This window comes from Trichoplusia ni, chromosome 5, assembly GCF_003590095.1.
Source record: "Trichoplusia ni isolate ovarian cell line Hi5 chromosome 5, tn1, whole genome shotgun sequence".
Lineage (NCBI taxonomy): Eukaryota > Metazoa > Arthropoda > Insecta > Lepidoptera > Noctuidae > Trichoplusia > Trichoplusia ni.
In genome coordinates this window covers 12,263,511-12,288,112 of record NC_039482.1, presented here as the reverse complement: position 1 = coordinate 12,288,112, position 24,602 = coordinate 12,263,511, and the positions used below count along the sequence as shown (strand labels likewise).

The following is a 24,602-nucleotide window of genomic DNA, read 5'->3' as shown; positions in this document are numbered from 1 at the left end:
ACAGTCTGATTGCACGGATTGATAGAGGTCACCACGCCAATCCCCGCGTAGGACAAGCATTCGAGTAATCCACGAACGCTTACTTTGATTCTAGTAATCTTGTGCATCTGACTTGAATGTTTGCGTAACCCCAGCGACATTAGGATTAAATTCCTTCTTGCAGGAGTCGTTTATAATGATTTTTGTCTCAAACGTGTCGTGTTTTATGGAACCAAACACGTATCACTAAAGATTTAATTTAAATACAGGATGAAGACGTTCAAACAATTTTTGTATTAAGATTTTGAGTCACGAATTTGTCCGGCAGTGTTGATGGCTGCTGAAGATGGATACATATGGCTAAAAATAGCAACAGAAAATTATCTTTAGTTTTTATAGGCGTTAAGGGGATCTTTAGCAATCACCTTTACTACCTATAGCATAGTAGAAATGGTTGAAGGGAAAAAATAACTGCTTAATACATGACGTTGAACTACGTCTCTCTTGGATAAAAACCTCTTTAAGAGGTGTTCAGAGGGAAAGTGAGTCTGCAAGTGAGCAGCATTCTGTAATAATGACGAAGATACTGCAATGTCGTTGAAAATGGAAATAGGATGTAATAAGCGAAAATATATATCACAAAGTAAAGCATAACTGTGTAACCTATCATTTCGTCTTCGTCATATAGACGGGAAAAATGTCAAAAACGTCATATTTAAATTTACCTTGCGCACCTTTTTGTGTGAAGCTTTAAGTTATTAACTTAATGAATCATTTAGATATAGTTGAACAATCTCAGTTATTTTGCCATAATTTTGCCTTATGGGCCTTAGACATATGGTTCAATCAGTTGTATAAACAACTGGCACATCAAACAAAAGTCCCAACAACGCCAAACACTTGCTTTCATAAACTATCATCTACCAGTCATCATAACTTACTTCGACAAATCTATATAAGGCATCGCTCTCAAAACATTCGTAACATAATTATATTATACAGATGCATATCAAAGAGACACTCACGTACGATGCGCACGCGCACAGCTAATCACTGATTGATAGATCAAAGGCGGTGTTCTGTCCTTATTATAAGTTGTGTTGCGGCTTGCAGTGTTTTCGTTTGAATTAAATGGAGGTACTTTTAGTATTATGATCAATTAGTTTAAGTTGAGGTTGCCAGCATCTGAATTAAAGCAGACTGAAAATGTGTTTATAAATACCTTAGTTCTACCGATTTTAACTAAATAAGTGAACTAAACTACAGTAGATGTAAGTCAAGTATATCTTCTAATGTGTAACAGTTTCGTGTCGCGGTGTTTGTTGTTAAACTCCTCCGAAACCGCTCGACCGATGCCGATGCTCATGAAATTTTGTGTGCATATTGGGTAGACTGAGCGTAGGACAAAACCTAATTTTGATCCCCATAAATGTCAATACGATTTATCTTTACAACTTGTACAATACTCCTACATGCCACGGGAAGATTAAATTATAAATGATTAACAAGTACTCCGTATACTGTAATTACAACTCATCTTTTCTAATTGTTATAATTACGGACAATGACATTTGCATAAACAATCTCTTCGTTTAGACTCGGATCACTCTCACACGCTATCAACATGTATTCATAATGTTACATATGTAAATGTCAAGTGTTACAGCACAAGGAACTTTGATCCGTATTGTGTGCGGCATAAAGGTAAGTTTCATTAATCCGGCGTTGATAAAAGAAGAAAAAATAAGAAGCAATCTTGCTCACGATTAACCGAAGTGCATGACATGTAGTGGATACGCAGTAGGTCAATTCAAAAGAGGTTGATATAACAATGTCATAATACGAAGGTTTTTATTTTATAAAGTCTTTGCAAAAGTCTGAAGTTACACCGGACTCTTTGGCGAGACTTCAGGAGATTCTTACAGAGGAAAGATCACATTAATATTAAAGATGCGAAAGTATGTTTGTTACCACTACATGACCAAACGGCTCGACTAAGTCCATGAATCTTGTAGGGAGATTGCTGAAACCTTAGTTTAACACATAAGCTTTTATGCGTCTTCGTTAAGAAGGGTTATGATTTTCGGCTATAATCGACATCCAAGCATGCGAGGCCGCGAGCTGGAAAAACTAATTAAACGCAGATGACTAAGGCTATTAGCTGCGCGATTTGTTTTTCCACTTACGCTGTTGTTAAAAACTCTATAAAGAAAAGAAAAGGATTAAAAAAATCAAGTCTAAATATCGTTTTGGAATTTAGTTATTTTATTAGTTTGACTAGCTTGGGAGAGCTTGATCTAGAGATGTGCAGTCACTATTGGAACACTGTTTTTATTTTTGATCTTACTGTGGCATGGTCGTGAACATCGTGATGTCACTCGGCGGATGACGCATCGATTAACTGTTGACCAAGCCACGTATGAGATAAAACAAACACCAAGACAACTGTCCTGGTACCCAACTGCACAACAAGTCGATTATATACTGATTGAACAAGTCATAAAGTAAATGGATCAGTTGTCGGAATCGGAATGGTGAATTTTGCCATTTACCTTAATTGAGCTGTCAAAAATGTCTAGGATAATAGTAATAGTGTTAAAATACCTCAATAGTGTCAAATTGTCTGCCATTATGGTAGAAATATAAAAATTGTTAAAAGCAGCATGAGGAACCTGCAAACTTATGATTTTGTGATGCTGTGGTATTTAAACAGGCCTTTTTTGTCTTGTTTCTCTTAAAAATAAATTGATTCTTTTGATTAGTTTAAAATAAGTTAGTTACAAAATCATTGACTTTTTTTAAATATTGCCCCATCATACATACTTTTTATCTTAACATTCACTACACACCAACAATTCATAATTGTCATATTATGATGATAGTAATATTAAAAGTCAGGTTGCTCTATAGCCCGAAAACTAATAAAAATCGCATATACATGAGGATGTTTCGGCTACCTCTAAGTGTCCTCACTGGGCAGCCAGCCGTCACTACTGCTCCGGACACCCTGTATATATCTACTACACAATATCTACTACAATTTACTTTCAACCTCACAATATCAGTAGTATCGATCGATCAACTTTCTGCTACGATACTAATGTTTATAAATAATAGTCTTCGGTCAATCAGGCCCGATTTGAACGGTACCGCACCATTCTACTGATAGATATCTTAAAATAAGAGTAACGAGTAACTAGCAACTATGGTACGCTCCGCTAGAAAAGTCGGTAAATACGTTTTTAAATGAACTGTTTATAATTAAATAAAATGAGTTGCTGTTTTGTGATAAGGTAGGCTTCCAAGTTTAGTCCGGCAGAAAATGTCGACTTCGGTAAGCTCGAAAAATGACAACTAAAAGGAATGATGTAATTTATTTTCAAAATAGGTGTGGACTGTACAGGTATCCCAGTGTTCGAGATCACCACGCCAAACCCATTGTGCGCAACGTGTCGCAGTCCTAGTACAAGGGTTCGTGCGATTCACAAATGCTTTTATTCGGTCTTAGTGTGGTTTATACATATATGTGACGCCTATGTTTTTAAAACATAGGCTTAACACCTGGTATGGTTTAAACTTACCAGACATCAGTCGTCATGTCACTGAGACACTTTGTAAAACGGATTGTGTTAAACAACTTCTGGTGCTGACTGTACAATTTTCTCCCTAGTAAAGTACGAATGTCTTTGGAAATCTGATGGAGAAAGGTAGTCTTAATTGATGGTTATACATACATATCCAGATCTTAGAAGGTCCAGGGCCTTTGGAGTTGATACTCTTTTGTTACTTTTCTTAGAGCCCTTGAGCTAAGGAACAAGTGTACTTTTTTGCCATAATCAAAGTCTTTATTAAATAATTAATGCGATAAAATTAATTGCATTTCCTTACTTAATTACTTAAGAAGCAAAAAGCCAACGACACGCGGTATTCCCAGGCGGTCACCCATCCAAGTACTAACCGCGCCCGATGATGCTTAACTTCGGTGATCGGACGAGAACCGGTGTATTCAACGTGGTATGGACGTTGGCGATAGTATAGTTAAAATTAACAATCAGTAGTAAGATAGAAATTTAAAATAACATCATATGTAATAGGTAAGAAAATAGAAATCTTAATAATTATTATAACACACTGCATTTAGAATTTCATCACTGCTGATCACAAAACTGCTTTTATTAATTATTAATTTTAATTATTTATTTATCCAACTTACGGAAGGGACGATTCAAAGTCGGTCTTTTCTGTCGAAAAGGGATGTGCTTTTTTCCATGAGATTTTACAAATACCGAATTTTCTCAGAAAGTACTTAGATACTACCAGTCCCTTTAGCTTTCATCATTTCTGCAATCGTAAATGTCAATTAATAAGCCTGAAATGTATGTACTTCTCCATTCTAAGTCACGTGATTCATCGAAACGAAATGTCACATTTGCTTTTGACGTCGACGATTTTACTATTATACTAAAGGGAAAAAATATTATGTTCCCTCATTTTCAAAGGGCTTCAGTACTACACCTAAGTCATCACAATACAGTACAGTTAATCAAAAACTCTTATCGCTCTATTATCGCCGCTCTAAATGGAGCAAACCCTTTCTAAGAACGGAATTAAACCTTATTTCTTGGTTACTTGCCGGCTGCGATTACTCGTGTTCCGCTCTCGATGTAATTGTTTTAACAGAGGAGTATTATGAAGTTTTATAGCAATCGTAGTTCCATTGAGATACGAACTGAGGTTTATCATTTTAATAATTAACCGACTTCTAAAAAGAGGTGGTTATCAATTCGTCTGTTTCTTTTCGTTTTATTATCTCAGAAGTCGGAAGTTCGGACTGGGTGAACCGCCTTGTTTATTCTTTATTCAAATTGCTGTAATTTGGTCCCATAAAAATTCATCAACGCACAGTAGTTTCGATTTGAAGTCGTTTATATGAAATTATTGATAAAAAATGTTATTATCAAATTAAAGCAACCGTAAAGTCTAAGCCTACGTTTTACAAAACGTGACTTATCGAAAACAATTATGACATGGCGTTTCTTTACAATGACATATTCACTAAATGAAAATAAGACACTGCTAAATAAGTTCGCTCCACAACGAGATAGCAACAGACTTGTTTCAAAACGGAACTAGAATTGTTTAAACTTCACAGAATAGGCACTCAGACGTGGTCTAATTACCGTCGTAATGATCACTATTATTTTACTTTTTATTATAAGTTGAATGTTATCGTGACTTCCTTGTACATTTGTCATTGATTCTGACATTATAAGATGAAATAAAATAGTTTCTTGTTTCTTAAGTTATAAATGTAGCTATCTAGGTTTCGTTATCAGTGATGCTGTAGATATATTATTATTACCATGTTACAATCTGTATTAAATCAAAAAGAGTATTATTTCAATTTTGTGGATTTCAGAAGGCAGATTTACATTGTTAAAGTATAAAACAATTGGATTCTGAGCAGATGTGTTTTATTTGTTTCTTTTAATTCGTTAATTCATTATATTTAACTTGGGTATAATGACCAAAGGCAAAGAGGATACGTATCCGATATTTTTTGTTGTAATTTATTTATTTATTTATTTAAACTTTCGTGTATGATTGTGGTATATAAGGTGGACTTAATGCCGCAAGGCATTGTCTACCAGACAACCTTCGGGTTAAATGGAGAAGCGTCTGACAAATCTATCTACTTATTACTAATACCTAACAGGAAAAATCTTGACTCCTATTTACAGGAAGGAAAGAAAGTTTTTTTTCCTTAGATAAAACAGCTTCCGCATTATTCTCTATTAAAGTTAAAAGCCATAATTGTCATTAATTAGCTAACTATAAAACTTAATTCAAACGTTTATTAATACCGGTAGACGTCTATTATTGAAAATTAGCGAACATTAAATCAATTAACAAATTACTCACACCTGAAGACAGTTATAATGACACGAATATGTCTATTTATATTATGTTACATAATGTATACATTATTAGTACAGTCGTCCAAAAACTAGTAAGTCTTAACAATGAAATTGGTCTTTAAGTCCAAGTGTCAAAGTTCATTTTAGTGATACTTCTTTACCATGATATTTGGTAGACTGTAGGGTTACAATGAATAATTATTATCTCACGTGTGATTCGTTATGTAAGCTTACAACAGATTGTTTAATTTAAACGATGGGTTTAAGTAGGTATAATAACAGAAATATGTATGGGAAGTTAAAGCCTTTTTACCACAGTTTTGAGTAGGTATGCACGGAAAATGGCGGCATTTGTTTGTCATTAGAGCGAGAGAGAAATATGGTAGAGGGTTGTAATTCGAAAGATGCATATGACAATGCTTTATTGGAAAAGCTTGGGCCAACCCCTTTACAATTCTGAAAACATGGATTAAGAACTAAAAGATACATTGTGATAGAAATATAAGCAATACAATATATAAAAAAGCTCCATGTATTACGTTAAACTACTAACCTGATTACGTTTTTCTTAATTTGAGATACCTAAAAAGTCTTATTATGACTTCCAAAGCCGTTCCGTAGAGTTTAACGGGTCACATTCCAGAGCACAAGGTGATCTGTGCATACCGGAGCAATGTGGACTTTTTCAATGTCATGCTAGTTTACTTTCTAACTTGAACGAATATAGTTAATATTTTCTGTAGATACACAGCGGAGTGGCGATTTCAGATTCCAATATTTGAAAGCCCAGTTTCCTCACAGTTTCTTAGGTACATAAAAGACTTCTAGATAAGGATAGATAATCAAAGATTTCCGAAATGCGATGTGTTCAGCGACCTCTACAATATTATTGTTTTCAATAAATTTCCTGTAGTTAAGTAGGTACTTATTGTTCTCACCAAAACCGCTTGAACCACCAAATACCCGGGTGGTATGTCCCCCAGAACCCATTGTGCGAGATATGCCACGGGTTCAAATCCGCGTAAGAGAAGCGTTTTTGTGAGACACGGTTGCTTGTACTGAATCGGAGTGTCTTGTGCCCCGCGACGCAAGGTCTAAACTTCTAAGTGCTGAAATGGTCTTCAAAAACTTATGCCTTTTTTTAAATTCGTTCAATAGCTTTTGTTGCTGATTTTACGTAATAAATTCAGAAATACACGTTAAAATCAGTACCTAATGAAACTTAATATTCACTTAGTAGCTAGATTCTTACTAAATGCAATTAAGGCAGGTAGCACTAAAGTTAATAGACGTGGTTATTCATAATTAATGGTGATTAAAATGTTACTACCTGTTCAATTTGCAGATAAAATATGAAAGGTTATATCTACGCTTAGAAGGCAGGTGTGTTCAACCTTTTACCGCCACCAAAAGTTCTGACCAGTACGTCAATGAACTGCCCAGCGCAACCCACCAGGCACAAACGCGTTGACCTGTCCAACGCCAAGGACAATGGTGGCAGAGGCTAAGTATTGATCAGAAAAAGAAACGCATTGCGCAAAAGCTGCAGGCGTTGTGAAAGCAGTTCAGATTTAGTAGGTAAGAGGCACTACCTTCTTGAATTCCTCTCCCGAAGTGGTGAGAGGCCATGAGGTATTCCCTCATCAAAAGAAAAGCCAATCTGACACGTAAACGTAGAACGGTAGAAGACAGAGAAACGTTTGCTAAGGTGAAAGAAGTAAAGAATAGTGGAAAAATCGCCTAATTATAGGACAAAACAGACCTATAATCAACAAGGCCTTACTTCAAATCGTATTACAAAACAAAATTATCAATAACGTAACTGTCGTGACGCGGACTCATAATTATTTATTCAATACCAAAAATATCAATGCCAATGAAGGAAAAAAACAAATTAAATATACCACTTCTATAGTAACTATTATACGGTACTTACATACAGTAATATTTCTATAATAAGGCAGTCATGCATGCCAAAAGCCTAATGGATACTTTAAGTCCCACGCAACTTCTTAAATGTCAAATCATCGCGTGCTGTGCCCAAATACCAGTACATTGCGTGCAAATGTTTACAACCCCTGACCAACGGAATGCGTGGCTTGCAAATACGACCAATTTTTCATGCCTGTCTTCTCATTCTAGCCCGTAGGTTGTGTTGCTGTTAGAAAGGGATAGCATGACTGATCCTGGTCAAAGTTGTTTTAGATTAGGATTTTAATATCTATCATAATATGACCGTCTGTGGATAGTTATAATAGACTTGTAGATGTATTTGACACGGATTTTCTGCAAGAAAACCGGTGCTGAAATTATATTCATTAAGTTATGTCTCTAAAACATTTTATTAGTTAGTTAAACCTTAATATTTGAAACAATGTAAATGATTGAAAGTACTGGCTGACTGAAATTAAAAAAAACCTTTTTTAATGCTCCTGTTAGAAAATATAATACTTTATAAACAATAAAATCAATTTTAGTGTTTCGAAAACAACTGCGCTTTATACCTATTTCTATTCGTTAGGTAAAATGAAGTTAATCACAATGATTCCGTCAGTAATTAATTCTCCAATCCATTAAGATAAATCTAAATATCCATTTAGCATTCATTAACCTCGACCAAACGTTCCTCCAACACTTCCCACAGTAACATTAAAGCAATGTGGGAGAGAGACGCCGCTCTACACCGAATATCTCTGTCCCACTTCCACATCGTCATAAATATTACTTTAATACGAGACGGTAGGCTCCCAGACGGCCAGATTTAGGAAAGTCAGAACACAAATAAACCAGTGTCTGTCTGGATATTTTAAGACTTCACTAATAACGCGGGATCAAAATAATTTGACTGGAAGTCCTTTGAAACTTAGTTTACTGTAACGTTGAGACGGTGATATGATTATATACGCTTTGACGTTGTGTTCGGCTCGTAATGATGATACTTACTTTTGTTTTAAAAGCTCAAAGTTGGTGAAACAAAGAACATCTACAACAGAAATGTTAGTTAAAATCTTGTTGTTGTTGGTTTCTTAAGCAAGTATTTATCTCTAAACAAATATTCCATAAATGAATTTGAATACAAAAATTAGCCATTTTAAATACATGCAATACAAAAACTGTCGTGTAACTCTTTTTATGTCTTCTGAAAAGCATTACCTTCCTCTACCGAGGTAAAATAAGTCTAGGCGATAATCCAAGGTGCCAGCTAACTACACAACAAAATTCATTGAAATCTGTACAGCTCTTTGGGTTTGAAGAGACAACACACGTAAGTCACATACATTCTCGTTGTTAATTTCAGTATCATGTGATGAGAAATACTAGTTTTAAACAAAACTAACTTGATTTAAAAAAAAGATTTTTGATTTTAATTATTCTACGTTCTCAGAATAATCTCCGGGATCCGGTAGTTTATATCACTGCCGGTGTCTCTTACAATCTTATCGGCCCATCTCGGCTAATGACGTCGTCTGACTAATTTTGTAATCATTGTGTTGATACATATCTGCGACACTCCCAGAAGCTCGGATATAAAACAATAACGAGTCAAATCCACAGGTGTTAACACGCGAACGTGAGAGTTACCCACAGTAGTGACAAACGGTTTCACTTGTGAGCTGGTGAAATTACTTTAGAACAACTTACCTTGGTTTTTAAAGTATGGATATTGCGGCTGAGGAAGCGAGATGGCATTATACATGGTGATATGCGCCGTCTCCCTTTTCAGGGCTGCGACAGTTCCAATTTAAGAGCGAGTAGAGCAAGTACATAAAATTGCATGTTAAAATGTGTGCTGTAGAATTAAATATTTTTGAGTATTCCTTCCCAACGGAGCAAAATATTATAACTTATGAGAGTTCTGTATCCCATGGGTTAGAACAAATCCTAATAAAAAATTCCAATTTTAAGCAGTTAATTAATATGTTGGGTGACGAATAGATTTGTGTTTTGTCGTTAGCCTATTTGTACAAAAGCTTTAAAAAGCTTTAAAAAAAAATAACCTTGATAATATTAATAAGTATACCTAAAGCTCTTCACTCCTTTATCCACAGCAATCACTTGACGTTTAAATAATATTATTTTTTTATTAAAAATATATTTCTACTACATAAAGCAAACAAAGAAGACATCAATTAATTTATGTAGGTAATTTTCCCACACAGCAATCCATAAAGCAATGAAAAGTAGAATCCCCCTACCAATCTCTAGGAGCATTCAACACGAAGTCCGGAACGAACCTCGTCCCACAGCCCGAACGGTCCCGAGATCGAACTTATTGGAAGTATCGGCAATCGCCAATAATGGCTGAACCGATCGGAAAGTACCAGGGCGGCAGAAACGACAGGAGGTGTACCGAACCGATCAATACTCGATACCCCATATCTACGCATCACACGCACACATAGATACAGCCCGGGTGCATTGTGTGCGTGAACTCTTTCACGATGCTTCGGCATTTTACGTCTACGTTCGGCTGTGTTCGGGTCTTCACTAGCTTGGAAACTTTGAATGAATGGAATACGCGACCAGCAGAAATCCATGGGATGGGTTCCCATGGATTTCTGTTGGTCGTGAAAAAATAGAGTTTGGATGATGATCTGAAACTGGATATGATTTGTTTAGTCGGTTTAGATTATATTTGTTTGTCTTTTTTACTTTGAAAGCGAGTCCAACAAGAATTATAATTTTGTTTGAAATATTTGCAATGGATTTCTACCTTCTATGTGTATAGTATAAGAATTAATTATACGAAATAAAGACCTACCTCAACGTTGTAGACATTGTTTTACTATTTAATTCTGAGTCTGCATTAAATAATAATTTGCTTCGATACCAAAATACCAATGATAAAGGAGGTTCCCCGTTGAACCCTCGTCCCTACGTCATCCGCGTTTTTGTGTCGGTGTATGGCAATGCGATGCAATCCTTCATAGTCACCTGTCGCAATCGAAGCAGTTGAAGAAAATGCGAGAGAAATTCTGCAATAGATGAAATTATGCAGAGAAGAAAAAGTCCCCAAAGGACAAAGTAACTAAGGATCTGCTGTCTGAACGTCCGTCAGTCACCAGGGCCCCAATTCCGCTGTTTACAATTATAAATTGGTCATTATTCGTATTTTCCATAGAATCTTTCTGTTCCCTGTATAGGACGACATTGTTTTTTTTTCTGTAGCTTATTTTAGGGAACACTGAATGCCATGAGTACAAGTCGCGCTTAAAGGGTTTAGATGCAAATTTGACACCATTTTATTGTAAGCGATATAATGAATAATGATAACCTGCCTACAAGATAAATTAAACAATTAGTTACATTTCCTTATAACTGTTAACAAAAAGTATCAGTGCTAAACTAGAGACAATAGTACAACTGTTATCAATACCACTTTCTAGATAATAATAAACTCAATTTGCTCTCATTGTACGCGAATGAAAATAATCCAATTGTTCGTTGTTACATAATTATCTGCATTCCAGAGGTAAATCCATTCTCTCTTAGGTAATGGTGTGCTATGGTGATCGATTGTAGCTTGCTATAATAAGTTGATGCTATCTGAGACGCCAAAGTCAATCATTTGATGGAAAGTGTGTTAAATTGTTGATATAAGATTAGAAATTACCAGTAAGTATAGTTAAGTATGAATCGGTTTTCTTTATTAGGGTTTCGAAACCTAAGAGTGCGAAAGAAACGTCAGCGAAAAAGAGAGAAAGCGATATAGTATAGTAAAGGTCTCAGGTAAGGGTCTGGATGAGGCTAGCACAGGATGGTAGAAATTAGCACGAGAAAGGGGAACCTAAGGATCAAAACGGACCGAATGAACGGAAGGGACGGAGTTTCCGCTGTCAGACCGTACGTTTTTTAGCAGTTGCAACGCATGGCCAAACACCGACACAAAAACGTAGATCACGGCGGTTCAGGTTTAGTCAGTAAGTCTGGCACTACCTCCCTCTGCCTCTCTGTTGCCGCTATTAAAGTACTCGCACTTAAGCGGTTGTTTAATGCTAAGTTAGCTATCAAGTACTTCTATCGACAATTCATTCGCCATTTAATGTTATTAATGCTTAATTTTTGCGATACAGCAAAGCCTAAACATTTTAAGATAAGATACAGCTTGATGCCAGACGAATAGATAGGCAGATCCTAATAAAAATAATTGGTCTCCATGTTTCCGGAAGAAAACGAAGGTATTACTTAAATTAGATTAGCTAATCATAACTTACTGCCGACAGTCACTTGTCAATAAGGTAATGTGCGGAAGGAAAGTGCTTTGAAGTAATTTAGGTTAGAAAATGTTCCACCCAGTTATTATGTTTTTTTTTATTTAGTATTAAATTATGTAGTACTATTAAAGTAATGGTTTTTTCTGTTGGAAGCTGGGCTTGTACACAATATTTCGAAATCCAGGCAGGTAAGTAGAATTGGGACTATTACTTAGATAAGTGGTAAAAGGAAGCAGTATTTCAATCGTTTTAGTCCAACAGTCTCCGATTTCCAGAGTTCCATATCCAAAGGTTAAGAAAGGAAACCTAGGCTATTACTGAAGTTTCGCTGCCCATCCGTCTGTCGCTAGGTGTGTGTATGTTTGTTACCTTTTCACTCTCATACAATTTAACCGATTTCGATGGAATACGGAAAGAGCTACTTTAATCCAACTATAATATGAATATTTGTGCAGCTATATCTGAAATCTATGTGGGCAAAACCGAGAGAAAAGCAAGTATACTTATATTTTTATCATGAGAGACGTCTCTAACAAGAGTCTTGAGCTACTCTACCTAGGTAACTTCAGCTTTTTGTTGTTAAACAAGAAAAGAACATTAACATATTGGTAGCCCGTGACTAAAAAAATAATTATCATTACCTACTCTTTAAGTAAATAAATAACAATTTATACAATAAAATCTAAAAACAGACCAACTAAGATAATGTCTGTCCTTCATGGTGTCTGAATAAAGCTATATTTAAATACACGTTCACTTTAGGTTGTAGATAAAACTATTCTTTACATCTAAGTTGTGGATTTAATGTTATTAAGGTTAACATAGTACTTACCAGGGCCGGATCTAGGGGCCCAGGGGCCCCGAGCACTCGAGGCAACAAAGGAGTGGGGGCCCCCTTGGTTCAAGTTATTTTCATTCTGTGAAAAATTTATCGAGCTTTTTTTAGATGCCTACTTTGGCCACAGTTATTAGGACGGGCACTGTCACTCTTATAGTGTCAATAATGTGGGCTTCTACCGTGGTTTCATATCTCTTTTTATTTCATCGGGCGCGGTGGTCCCCTGGTCATAGTGGGCTCCAAGGCACTGGCCTAAAGTGCCTTATGGATAATACGGCACTGGTACTTACATTCAAAAACCGGTCAATTGCGAGTCGATCTCGCGACACTCAGAGCTCCGTACAAGTAGAATAAAGAAAAACAAATCGCTTGGGTGACAAAAAAGGTACATTACCGGAAAAGTATTTGTTATTATAGCGGCAGGAGAAATATATCATCTGTGAATAAGACAATTGTCTAGCTATCACTGTTAATAAAATCCAGCCTGGTGATAGACAGATGGACAGACAGACAGACAACATTATGTTTCGTCTTTACCCTTTAGGTGCGGAACCTTAAATAAAACTTAGGTATTATATTTGATTTTCTCTCATTGATTCATAGTTTATTTTGTACAGTGTTCAATAATCAACACCCGAGTAGCAAAATACAATTATATGTAGATAGATAGCTCCAGTTATTCCTCTCTGAACTAGTCCAAATAACACTTATAAGGCGTAAAATATATTCTCCGTTTGCCATAAACGGCATCTTAACAAACCCCATACATTACAATGTACAATGACTATTTTACCCTCTTATTGAATAAACAACGCTCTAGTAAGTTCTCGGCGTGAGGCATACCACCCGGAACGAGCGAACGACTTCCGTTCACACGGCCAGCCCTCAGGATGCATCTGTTGAAGTGTGCAATGTAAACACCTGCCCTTTACGTAATAGCAAAAACTTGCTTCTAGTAACACGCAGAGCTTACTTCGAAATATGTACTATGAATTCCGAGTACTTCTTAGCAGATACTTTAAGTATGACTTGCTAATAAATAAATTTTCCTTAATATTTTTTTGTTACACTTATCTATCTCTTAAATTGTACCAGCCAAAAACTGTTCCACCGCTGGGCACCTGCCTCTTTCTATGGAAGGTTTGATCATTGATCACTACTCCAGCTCACAGCAAGTTGGCTATTACACATTACAATATTAGGAATCTCCTACCTTCCTGAAGATTTTTACATTTTAGAATAATTAAGACAATGACATATAGGTACATACATACATTAGTTTCGGAAAGGCAAATTGATGCTGGCCTGCGCAAGTATCGAATCTGCATCTCGTGCATACAACACCAAACGTAGAACCGCAAAATAACCATGACATCCTACAATATTCCTACCCAAATATAATTAACTTACCTTTGTACAGATACGGATTACCTACGTATATCTTTTTAAATAATTTTAGTTACATAGAACATAGATAAAAAGTGGCAACATTTTTACCTTGTTTTTCGCATTCATTTACTTAAACCTACGCAAATTTATAGACACTACAATTTTACTGACAACATTTTTAAGCTCGATTTTTCTAATGGCTACACCTAATATTTAGAAAGTACATCTTCACGATTTATGACTTCGCTACCAAGCAGTAACATCACATAAATTAATGTGTCCGTTTGCGTACATTACGTCTACTTTTGTTGTGGTCTGTGGTTCTCACACTCACGCTAAAGGTCACAGATAATAAATTAAAGGGTGCGTGTATTTCAATTGTGGACAGAGTAGGCCGTTTTTGTGTAGTTACGTCAATAGACCTGCAGTAATTAATGGTTACGTTAGCTTAATTGTACTGCCGCCTACAATTTGATCAAAGCTAATTTACTTACGAGATTTTGCTGATAAAACGATTGCATAATATTTTAATTTTGTTTTTAATTTGGTGCTTCTTTTTTGGTGGGTTTGTTTCATTTACCTGTTGGATATAACCCACTTTTCAGCATACTAGTCAAGAAGTCTACCACCATGTCTCAAATTAATATTCTTTTATTATGGTTGATAAAACGTGACAGTGCAATAGTAATAATGTGCACACCAGTAATAATTACTTAAAGACGTGGCTGTGGTTCCCATCCCAGTTCGTTTTTTACTTTATTTTTTACTAAATGATTTCTTCCCTTTTTACAAACCTTTTTTTTAAATACCTATATCTAAAAACTCTTTTCTTAATTTTAAACAATCCACATTTTAACTCGAAAGACAACACGTAAGTATCATTGTTTTTTTCACAACTCAATAAACTCGACCTCAAATCTCTAAATGACGTATAAATCAAAAATGTCTCGACTGAAAATAATCGTAACGTGTTTTATTGAGGCTGTTTACGTCAGACTCGTTGGCTCCTGCTCCCGGCTGCTAGTGTAAACTGAATCTACGTGAGCTTCACCTACAATAACATTTAATGTTATCGTAAAATAGTCAATGTGTTTTCATTGCTTCTCTCATTGATTTTGAACATGTGATGTGCTCCGTAACTCGCCAAAATCCGTCATCTTCAGTTCTCAAAGGTGTTTCAAGCCTTACCCTAAAAAAAACCTGTTTTACTTTTTATGTTTAGGTAGGTACTTTAAAAAGTAAACAGTCTTTATGTGTATTTTTGTCAAAAAACTCAGTTTTAGATCACAGATGTAAAAGCGAGATGCCTTCCTACACGTAGCCGCGTAGTGCGCTGTCTCGCTTCCTTGACCGTGATACTGTTACTTCCAGTGACGTTGGAGGACCCTCCGGTAGTTTTAAACTCTCACTAATGAGATCCATAGAAACAATGAAAAGTACACAGAATTATTGTAAACGGAAACCACATGTAGTTAGCTCTTCCTCAATAAAAAGAAAGTACTATTTTTATGGCGCTTTTCGTTCCATATTGTAAACGTGTATTAGTGGCCCTCAGTATACATACATGCTTGTATTGTTGCGATATTAATTTATTTATTTTGATCCAAGTTTGTTACCGTAATAAATAAAACCGTCTACATAAATAGGAAACTAGGCGCAAGCAACTAAGCAGGTACTTGTAAAAGAGCATTATATTGCATTGTGAATTTGTAAGCGCCACCTAGTAATTCAATTCAAACTTTGATATTCAAGTATTTCTACTCGTCACTAGATGGCACTTCAGATATAAGCCGTAAGGCGAACTACTTCACTCACGGTTTTTGACACAACAGATTTTTAATCAGTATTATTATTATTTATATATATTTAGCATATCACCCAACAAATTTTACTAACACTAGAAAGTTAAGGTGAAAGAGGTTTTGATTAATGCGATGTGCACGCTAAGTGCATTACTTCTGTTATAAAAGTTTTGTGATGATACATGACAATGGCATAATAATATAATATATATAATCATACAAAAAAATCAAACAAGCACAGTCTTTGTAAAATGTTTATTTCCATAAATGACAGACTAAAACAACATTTCTCAGCGATACAACTCACTCTAAACTTTGCATCACCATCTAATGATATCGGCGTTATTTATAAAGCTGTTATATTATGTAACTACTTCTATAGAACATAATATCTACAACAATGCTAAGCATAGATACGTACAGAGTAGTTATGGCGGAGAAAGCCGACGACAAACGTTCACATTCAACCTTCATGGACGTTTGTTTGACTTTTTTATCACATAACAGTATGACTAAAGGATATTATTATAGAGTTCTTAAAGGAGGCGAGTATATAACTAATATCAACAGCACTCCAATCTGTCTTTTTGTAGCGCAAACATAACCATACATCGTGATAATTTTTAATTTTAATTAAACGCCAATTATAATAAATATTTATTTTCAAAAAAATAGAGATCAAAATAAGTCCTGTACAAGATGTTAATGGGAAACTTTATATTATGTTTAAGTTGATACGAGAACTTCAAATCATATAGTTTAACACAATATGGCAAAAGTGTAAAATAATGGTTTCTTCATAAGATTAGAATCGTTTCACTTCAACGATGATTATTACTTTAAGAGCATGGTATAGTTATTCATCAACCAGAATTTTCAATTTAGCAAATATTACAGAATAATAATTATAATAATTACTATTTACAGTTCCAAAACCTCAAAATGCAAACAGAAAAAGCTACAAATTCGTACGGCATTTGTGTTGCCGTCCAATTTTCTAATTTCGACATAAAAAACGGATAAAATAATCATAATATTTAGCGGACATCAAAATTATTGTCAATCAAATGATACGCAGCGATATATTTATAAAAAGCCTTTTCGTTTCAATATAAATAAATGTATTTTCATAAGAGTGCAGGTACGAGTTAGGGAATAAGTTGGAGAGAACATATTTATTTATCCATATTAATCTTGTTCTAAAACAATTCGCAATATATTCAAAATAGAAGTTAAACTTTTGGAGTAAGTACGATTCAAACATATAAGGTTGATTAAAATTGAGACTTATTGCACTTAAAATACAATTCAAAACCAGTAAATGATGATAATCGTCGTTAAAAATTGTATTTTTAGTAAGACAATTACGTTTAGTCGACAGCAGATATTAAAACATACTCTTTGGACATGCTAAGTGTCTATCACCTCCTCTCAAAGAGCGTAATCCCTGTGGGAGCAAGACAGCGCTCTATACGGAGTATAGCGGCATCCCTTATCTTTTCTACAGCTCTCTTCTTTAATCTTAATTTAAGAGGTGTTGGTAGGCCCACAGGTGCAATATCAATTAAAAATAATATCAATAGTTTTGAGTATACTTCGGAGTTATTTTAAAACAGCATTGTAGATACACTTTCACACCTATCTAAATAGTTTAAATATCCTTTTTATAACTGATGATGAAAACCGACCTTACTGTAGTTATACTAAGGACTATAATCCTTTATCATCACGTGTTTTGCGGTGTTGTTTGTTGGTCCGGATACTTTGAGGCTGGATTTGTTGTTTATAGTACATGCTGTTTTATACTCCTACTTGCTTTATTTTTGTACTAATTTTAATGTATGTTTATGTTTCATTTTAAATAATTTGATTTACGTACGAAATCAAATTATTTAAGGAATTTCGTTAATACAGATGATTGTAGTGAGAAAACTTAGTTTAAATACATAAACAACACAATCAGCCTTATATTTAAGTTTCATCTTCGACTTACTAATAACTTCTATTTTTAAATGTTTTTTGCGAATGTTGATATAATTTCAGTATTTACCTATAAGCGAGAAACCGACAAATATATTTTTTCACGTCTATATGGCTTTTATAAAATACATCGTAATATATTCTCTTCACTATCTTTAATAATCGAATTACAACACTAAAAATATCATACATTTGTTTGAATATAATTTCTGATACGTTCAGTTTTAACCTACGTTAATAATTTAATTTAAAAGAAAACATAATTATCATTAAACATAAATAATTTACGCATTCATAAGAAATTAGAATTGACAACCAAAATAGAATTAAAAAACGAATAATCATAATAAAATAGTAAATCAATCACCTTTTTTAAGTCTCAAATACCATCTATCCAAATAAACTGGCTAGAAAAAAAACCTTCGTCCAGAGAGCGCTTTTCGCGCGCAAAATAAAATGCAATAATAATTTTGAATATCAGCGGGCAATAATTAGGCAGTAATATGATCACAGATACACTTAAATTGAAAATACTGCATTATCAACCTTATTGGTCCAATTTGATTAATGTGTAGCGATAAAAATAGACTTTATAATTTCCTGAATTTTAATATCGATAATTCTCTTTACTTCTTTCTATTCATGACAATATTGCAAATAATTATCACTGTGGTACTAACATTGCGTTATTGCTTCTGATATGTTGCTTTACTAAGCAAAGTGTAATAAATATCATTAAAAATAAATAGTATTGTAGAGTAACTACAATTTAAAACGAAATACTGAAAATTCTCAATAAATACGAAGTCTATAATTATAATAATTTAAACTATCGCGGAAGGCACTCAACAAAGCATGAATAAAAAACTTAAAATTATTAAAATTTAGAACATAATATGTCTTATCGATTCAACTCGATACACTCCCGAGTACTCGATAAAGCGTATGACATGAAGGTTGGGGCATGTGATATACATGATGTACTGATAACGTAATGGATAGTACCTTCCCATCCAAAGAGATTCATACGAATAATTTAATCACTGGAATGATACAAACTGTGATGGGCCTCTCATATACTGGCATCAAAGGTAACCAATATACATTAAATACTATTCGATTATAACAATATATAATGTGCTCGATTATATTACATTATGACTAGTGTTACGGTTATGTGCACTGATACACACTGTGCCACAAGTCTCGCAAACATAGGACAGCGGCGCGATACAATCGCATCACAACTTGCGGCGAATACTGTACACTCGTGGTTAAGCGTGTCATACAACAAACTTTTCCTCTCACACTGAAAATAATACGAAATTAATTAACGTACTAACCGCTAGAGAGCGCTAGTGTCAACCCATCGAGAGGTTTTTGACGATGGTGACGTCATGACTCCGTCGGTTGATTTCTTTGGCCTCTTTCGTGAGGTTGGACTCGACGAGCATGGAATGTCGTTTGTTGGCGTTGATGTCTTTCTTCCGGCGGACGACGTCGGGGCTGTAGGGCTCGGAGCCGCGGCGTTCGACGTGGCTGTGGCTCTGGCCGCCCGTGAACGAGCCCGCGCGGTGGAGGGGCGTCGAGCCCTGCTCCTGTGTCATGTTGGGGAGGTATGTCTGGAATGATGGTCTGTTCTGTGCTGCTTCCATGATGGAACCTTGAATTACGAAACACAAATAAGTAAAATTCAAGTCTTACGAAACGATTTCAGTAGCGCTTAGCTTCATAGCGTACCTACTTTAGTTTTAATTCCATACATGAATATAATCTTTACTTTAATACCATATGATTTCTAAAATAGATTTTTCAACTAGCAAGACAGATTACCGTATTGGTTACAAGATATAGATACATAAATACACAAAAGGGTAGACTAATTACATATATAATACAAGCAAATATGATGATGGATAAATACATATTATGTATGTTTTCGTATGATATAAGAAAATCAGTATTTTAATAAATAATTTAGCCTAATGAAAATGCATGCACCCATTTAGTGTAACAATAATTTTATCAAAGAGTGCATTTAAATAGAGAATCTCTAAAATATATATTCAAATTTGAATTAATTATGAAAGTCCCATTAGAATCATATTCAAGAACATGACGTATACTAAATCTTTTTACGTACTTAAAAAAAGGTGAAAAATCTTAGTGTGTCTTTATGTCTCAAAACTCAGTTGAATATATACCGCTAAAATAAATCAGTCCTTTATTTATTTAAAATGTTAGTACTTATATGGTAAATACGCCAAAATGATTACCCTTTCATTAAGTATCAAAACCGTAGTATAGACTGGCTTATTTAGAGCAAGTTTCTGCTTAGCCAAAAAAGTTCAAAAGATTTACGCTGTTGTCAAATGGGACTCCCACAACATACAATCTACAACGAAAGCTAGTGTGTAAGCACATATATATATATAGATAACGCAATCACCTCCACACTGGTAACTTGGTATTCTGGTTAATGACCTACAATGGAGCAAACAAACAATATTTCAATATCATTGAACATATCGCTACAGAGATGTCAAGAAATTAATATAATTAGAAAATTAAAAATATTAATAGAAATATAATAATAAAGAGCATTCATGAAAAATTAACTGAATTCAGTGGCCCCAATGTCATAGGATTAAATGCGAGAAGTGTTTCTAGTCTAATAATCATTTGCTTTAAAAGTAGTATCTTCAGAAGAAAAATTATATTATATATATTATATGTGTAATAAGTAGAAGAGCACACTAACTTGAAATTTTAATTTAGGGTTGGTTTATTTTTATATGTTGATAACTGTTAAATGTGCCATAACTTTAAACAATGTTAACATCTCTGTAACGATTTGTCTTATTTATATAAAGCAAGTGTAACCATAATAAAAATAAAAGAAAAAATTAAAAACTAGGAAGTGCGACAGTTGTTTTAAATATTAATTTCGCGTATACAACATAATTGATTTATTTTTACACAATTAATATAATTGACACCGGCTTCTTAAAGACTTATCGATTTTTAACTGACTAACACACACTTACTCACAGACGCGTATTTATCAGGATTGCCTGACTTGTTTCAAACTCAACCTGGGTTCTTAATCATGAGCTGACCGCAACATGGCGAGTCGATCTCGTCAGCGCATGATCAAGGACTCCGGTTGAGTACGAAACTAGTCGGGCAATCGTAATGAATGCGCGAGGGGAAATTATAATCATATGTTTTGTCCGTATAGCGAGTTACGTGACCGCTTTTTAGTCTTTTAGAAACCTTGAATTAGAAATAAAACATTAATTAGAATTAAATTATGGTTTTTTCTACTGCGCAAGCTTGGGCCCTCAAATGTAACTGTTTACAGTTTCTTTGATTCGGCTTTCATTAAAGGAAAATATTAAAATATACTTTTTATAGAGCTAACTGACACAAACATCCTCAATATATTACTATTGTATTGTAACACATTAAATGAGCCAATTTCTATACTGTATCTAACTAAATGTTTTAATCACCATTCGCCTTTTTTACGATTTTATTTATATGCTGAGCAATTTGTTTAGGTGTTTAATTCCATATGAAACGCGAGTGAGGTAATAATTTGTTTTGTGTTAAAACTTACCGAGAGTGCGCACCAACCAGGGCGTGACTGTTTGCTTCTGGTTGACGGCCGATTGGACCTCGTTGAGGGCGACTGTCAGCTGGTGGCTTAGTTCCTGATGATAAAAAAAAATGAATTACTTCTAAGTTACGTGTACATTTTCAGAGGTATATTGTAACATGGCTAAAGAACAGCAAAGGAATATGATAGAAGATACCGATTTTACTGTAAGTGTCAGTGTAACGGTATACGGCATTTATTCTGTAGTTTTTTGCTAAATCTATTGACCTGGATTTAGACGTCGACTAAGAGCTTTGGTTCACATTATACGTGTGAATGTAAGTTAGAAACAAACTTAAATCTTAATGAAAGCCCAAGTCAATGCGCAACGTTTGCTCACATTCTCTCACAAAGTGACTACAAGTTTGGCGTGTCAGTGGGCATCTTGTTTAGTGTATGTGAGTAGTGCAGCGGTGAGTCCCCTGCACGCACAGTAGTGTACCTGGTTGCTGCACTGCACCTGCACATGCGCCAGCTTGACCTGCGCCAGCTCCAGCTCCAGGTCGCGCACGCGCTGCCGCAGGCGCGCCTCTGTGTCGCTCGAGCCTTCCTTCTCCTCGCCTTTTTGTTCTGTTTCTGAAACAGATTCAATATTATTATATGCATCTGGCTTGCTTGAATATTATCATCATCATCTACAGCCTTTGTCCTCCCACTGCCGGGCACAGGCCTCCTCTTTCACGCGCCAATTAATACGGTCCTTTGCCAGCCTCATCCAGACTCGACATGCCTGCCAGATGCGACTTTACTCCTTTTTTATTGAAATGATTTTAGAGCTAATTATGAGCCCTGGCATAAGCTGAGTATGATGATTTAGTAAAATTACTTTGTAATGGAGATAATTATTTATTACATTTAAATATATAATTTGACAAAACTCACCTTCTTTATTATCCTTTTGCGCAAGTTTCGCGCTGCAATTAACGCAGGCTTTCACGTAGTCCTAAAACGAGAAAAAAATACGATCAACATCAGTACCATAACTAGAATCGGCAGTAGCAATCATTCATATCGTCTACAACTTCGAACTTTGACTTGTTAATAAATATTGAGCCTTATTTAATGACCTGTAAGTTATGTAGTTGTTTGTCGAGTCGCGCGCATATCTCGCGGTAGTCCCGCGCGACGGCCGCGTAGTGCGTGGCTTCCTTCTGGGTCTCTTCCGCAGATGCGCGAGCCTGCAACATACATGTGACAGATAATATATAGGGTAAGAATAGAGTACTATTTTTCCCCAATGGATTGTGGGATTCAATTAAGTTCTTTTTTTAATTGAAGGTGGATTAAGCGTGGCTGTTCTAAGACATGCATAATATAAATCGGTCGAGCCATTTTTATAGCCGGAGGATGTTTTTGTCTTGTTAATATACAAAAATACTCACTAAAAGACTGAGATTTAAAGAAGGCTATTAAAATTTGTTATTTATAAATATGGCCTTACCGCGTTCAGCTGTGCTTCGAGCAACTCTTTATCTTGTTGTAACTGTGTATTGATACCCTTCAGCCTTTCCATTTCCACGTTAATTTTCTCTTTTTCAGCAGATTCTGAAAATAAACATTCATTTAGTTACATTAAACTGCACTTGATGAGTTAGATCTCTAAGAAAATATATGTATATTACTAGGTCTTGCCCGCGAATTCGTCCGCGTGGTAAGAATTATGGTTGATGTGACAGTAAATTAAGATGTAAGCTATCCTGTCTCTCAAGTTGGCAACTAGTTTAGGATTCCACCGCGGACAAACAACTTGACACGTAATCGTCATCTATATTAAGATTAATAACAAGTATTGTACCTTTGATAAACTTCTCGTATTCCTGCTGGTACTTAGTCAGCCGCTTGACTTTGATGCTGCACGCCAACTTCACGATTTGTCGGGACGACTCTTCTGCGCGACATTTCTTTGGCAACGTTACTCTGTATAAAAGAGGTTAGAGGAATACTTAGAATTTGTATTTTTTTTTTGTAAATTGAGTTCTATGCTTTGAACAAAAAGTATATTTTCATATAGACAGAGTGCTGGTAGCGTTTGCGGTTGGTCGTTTAATTTCTATAGCGGGCAATGGTAGTTAGTTCAAAGCTAAATTTGTAGAAAGATATTCTTCTATTCAATGTCTCGACAATCTCTATACAGAAATGAACTTTAAGTCTCTTACATAAAGTCCAATTTAGAATATCCTATTCATCATTACATACCTAAAATACTTGAGTACACCCTCGAAGTCGTGTTGCAGCAGATCCTTGCGCGAGCGCGACAGCAGCGCCACCGCCACTTGGAACAACGTGTCTATGCCTTGCAGCAGGAACACGTCTAGGATGTGGTATACCTGGAGGGAGATAGGAGAGTAAACTCATGGTAGTGGTATCAAAATGAAAAAGCAGTATAGAGATATGGTGGGGTAGGTAAAGAGATAATTCAAGTACAGTAACGCAGTATATTCCTCACTACCTGATATCTTATAGTGGAGTTTCAATGAAAGAAAAGAGAGATCTGATAAGTGGTTTCACAACTTTGATACTATACAAATTGGAAAGTCTTTAAGATATTATGTTGTTCCATAAGGAACGAGGCGGAACAAAAGCAGGGACAATAATATGAAAAAAAAAGCATATTTTAATCGATGACGAGACTCGAAAGAATTGCTTTTATTGTTATTTGTCATTTAGTTATGATATTGAGCGGACCATTAACATCATTTGCAACTTACCAGCGGCAACGGGAACCTGGCGGTGAACACGGTGAGGAACCACTGCGAGGCGAACATGTGCGGTTCAACGCCTAGCTCTTGGAAGTGAGCGCGCAGGTCCGTTAACTGCTCC

At 35.3% G+C, this 24,602-nt stretch overlaps 1 protein-coding gene and 1 non-coding gene across 7 annotated transcripts in view; both read right to left on the bottom strand.

The window, feature by feature from the left end:
- Positions 1-3,888: 3,888 nt before the first annotated feature.
- On the bottom strand, positions 3,889-4,007 carry LOC113494635. The gene has a single exon (XR_003400665.1). It is a non-coding gene; the product is annotated as a 5S ribosomal RNA (ribosomal RNA).
- A 12,374-nt stretch (positions 4,008-16,381) lies between these two features.
- LOC113494529 (rab GTPase-activating protein 1-like) overlaps positions 16,382-24,602 on the bottom strand; it is a 31,102-nt gene continuing 22,881 nt past the window's right edge. For 5 of the 6 annotated variants that reach the window (XM_026872912.1, XM_026872913.1, XM_026872915.1 and 2 more), the window contains 9 exons: positions 24,491-24,601; positions 23,979-24,109; positions 23,578-23,699; positions 23,224-23,327; positions 22,850-22,960; positions 22,665-22,725; positions 22,225-22,358; positions 21,744-21,837; positions 16,382-19,784 (listed from right to left, as the gene is read on the bottom strand). In XM_026872912.1, coding sequence (XP_026728713.1) covers positions 19,483-19,784; positions 21,744-21,837; positions 22,225-22,358; positions 22,665-22,725; positions 22,850-22,960; positions 23,224-23,327; positions 23,578-23,699; positions 23,979-24,109; positions 24,491-24,601 — 1,170 coding nt within the window. In that variant the 3' untranslated portion in view covers positions 16,382-19,482. Of the gene's footprint in view, positions 19,785-20,570; positions 20,606-21,743; positions 21,838-22,224; positions 22,359-22,664; positions 22,726-22,849; positions 22,961-23,223; positions 23,328-23,577; positions 23,700-23,978; positions 24,110-24,490; position 24,602 lie in introns of all 6 variants that reach the window. The other variant, XM_026872914.1, reaches the window with a different exon arrangement.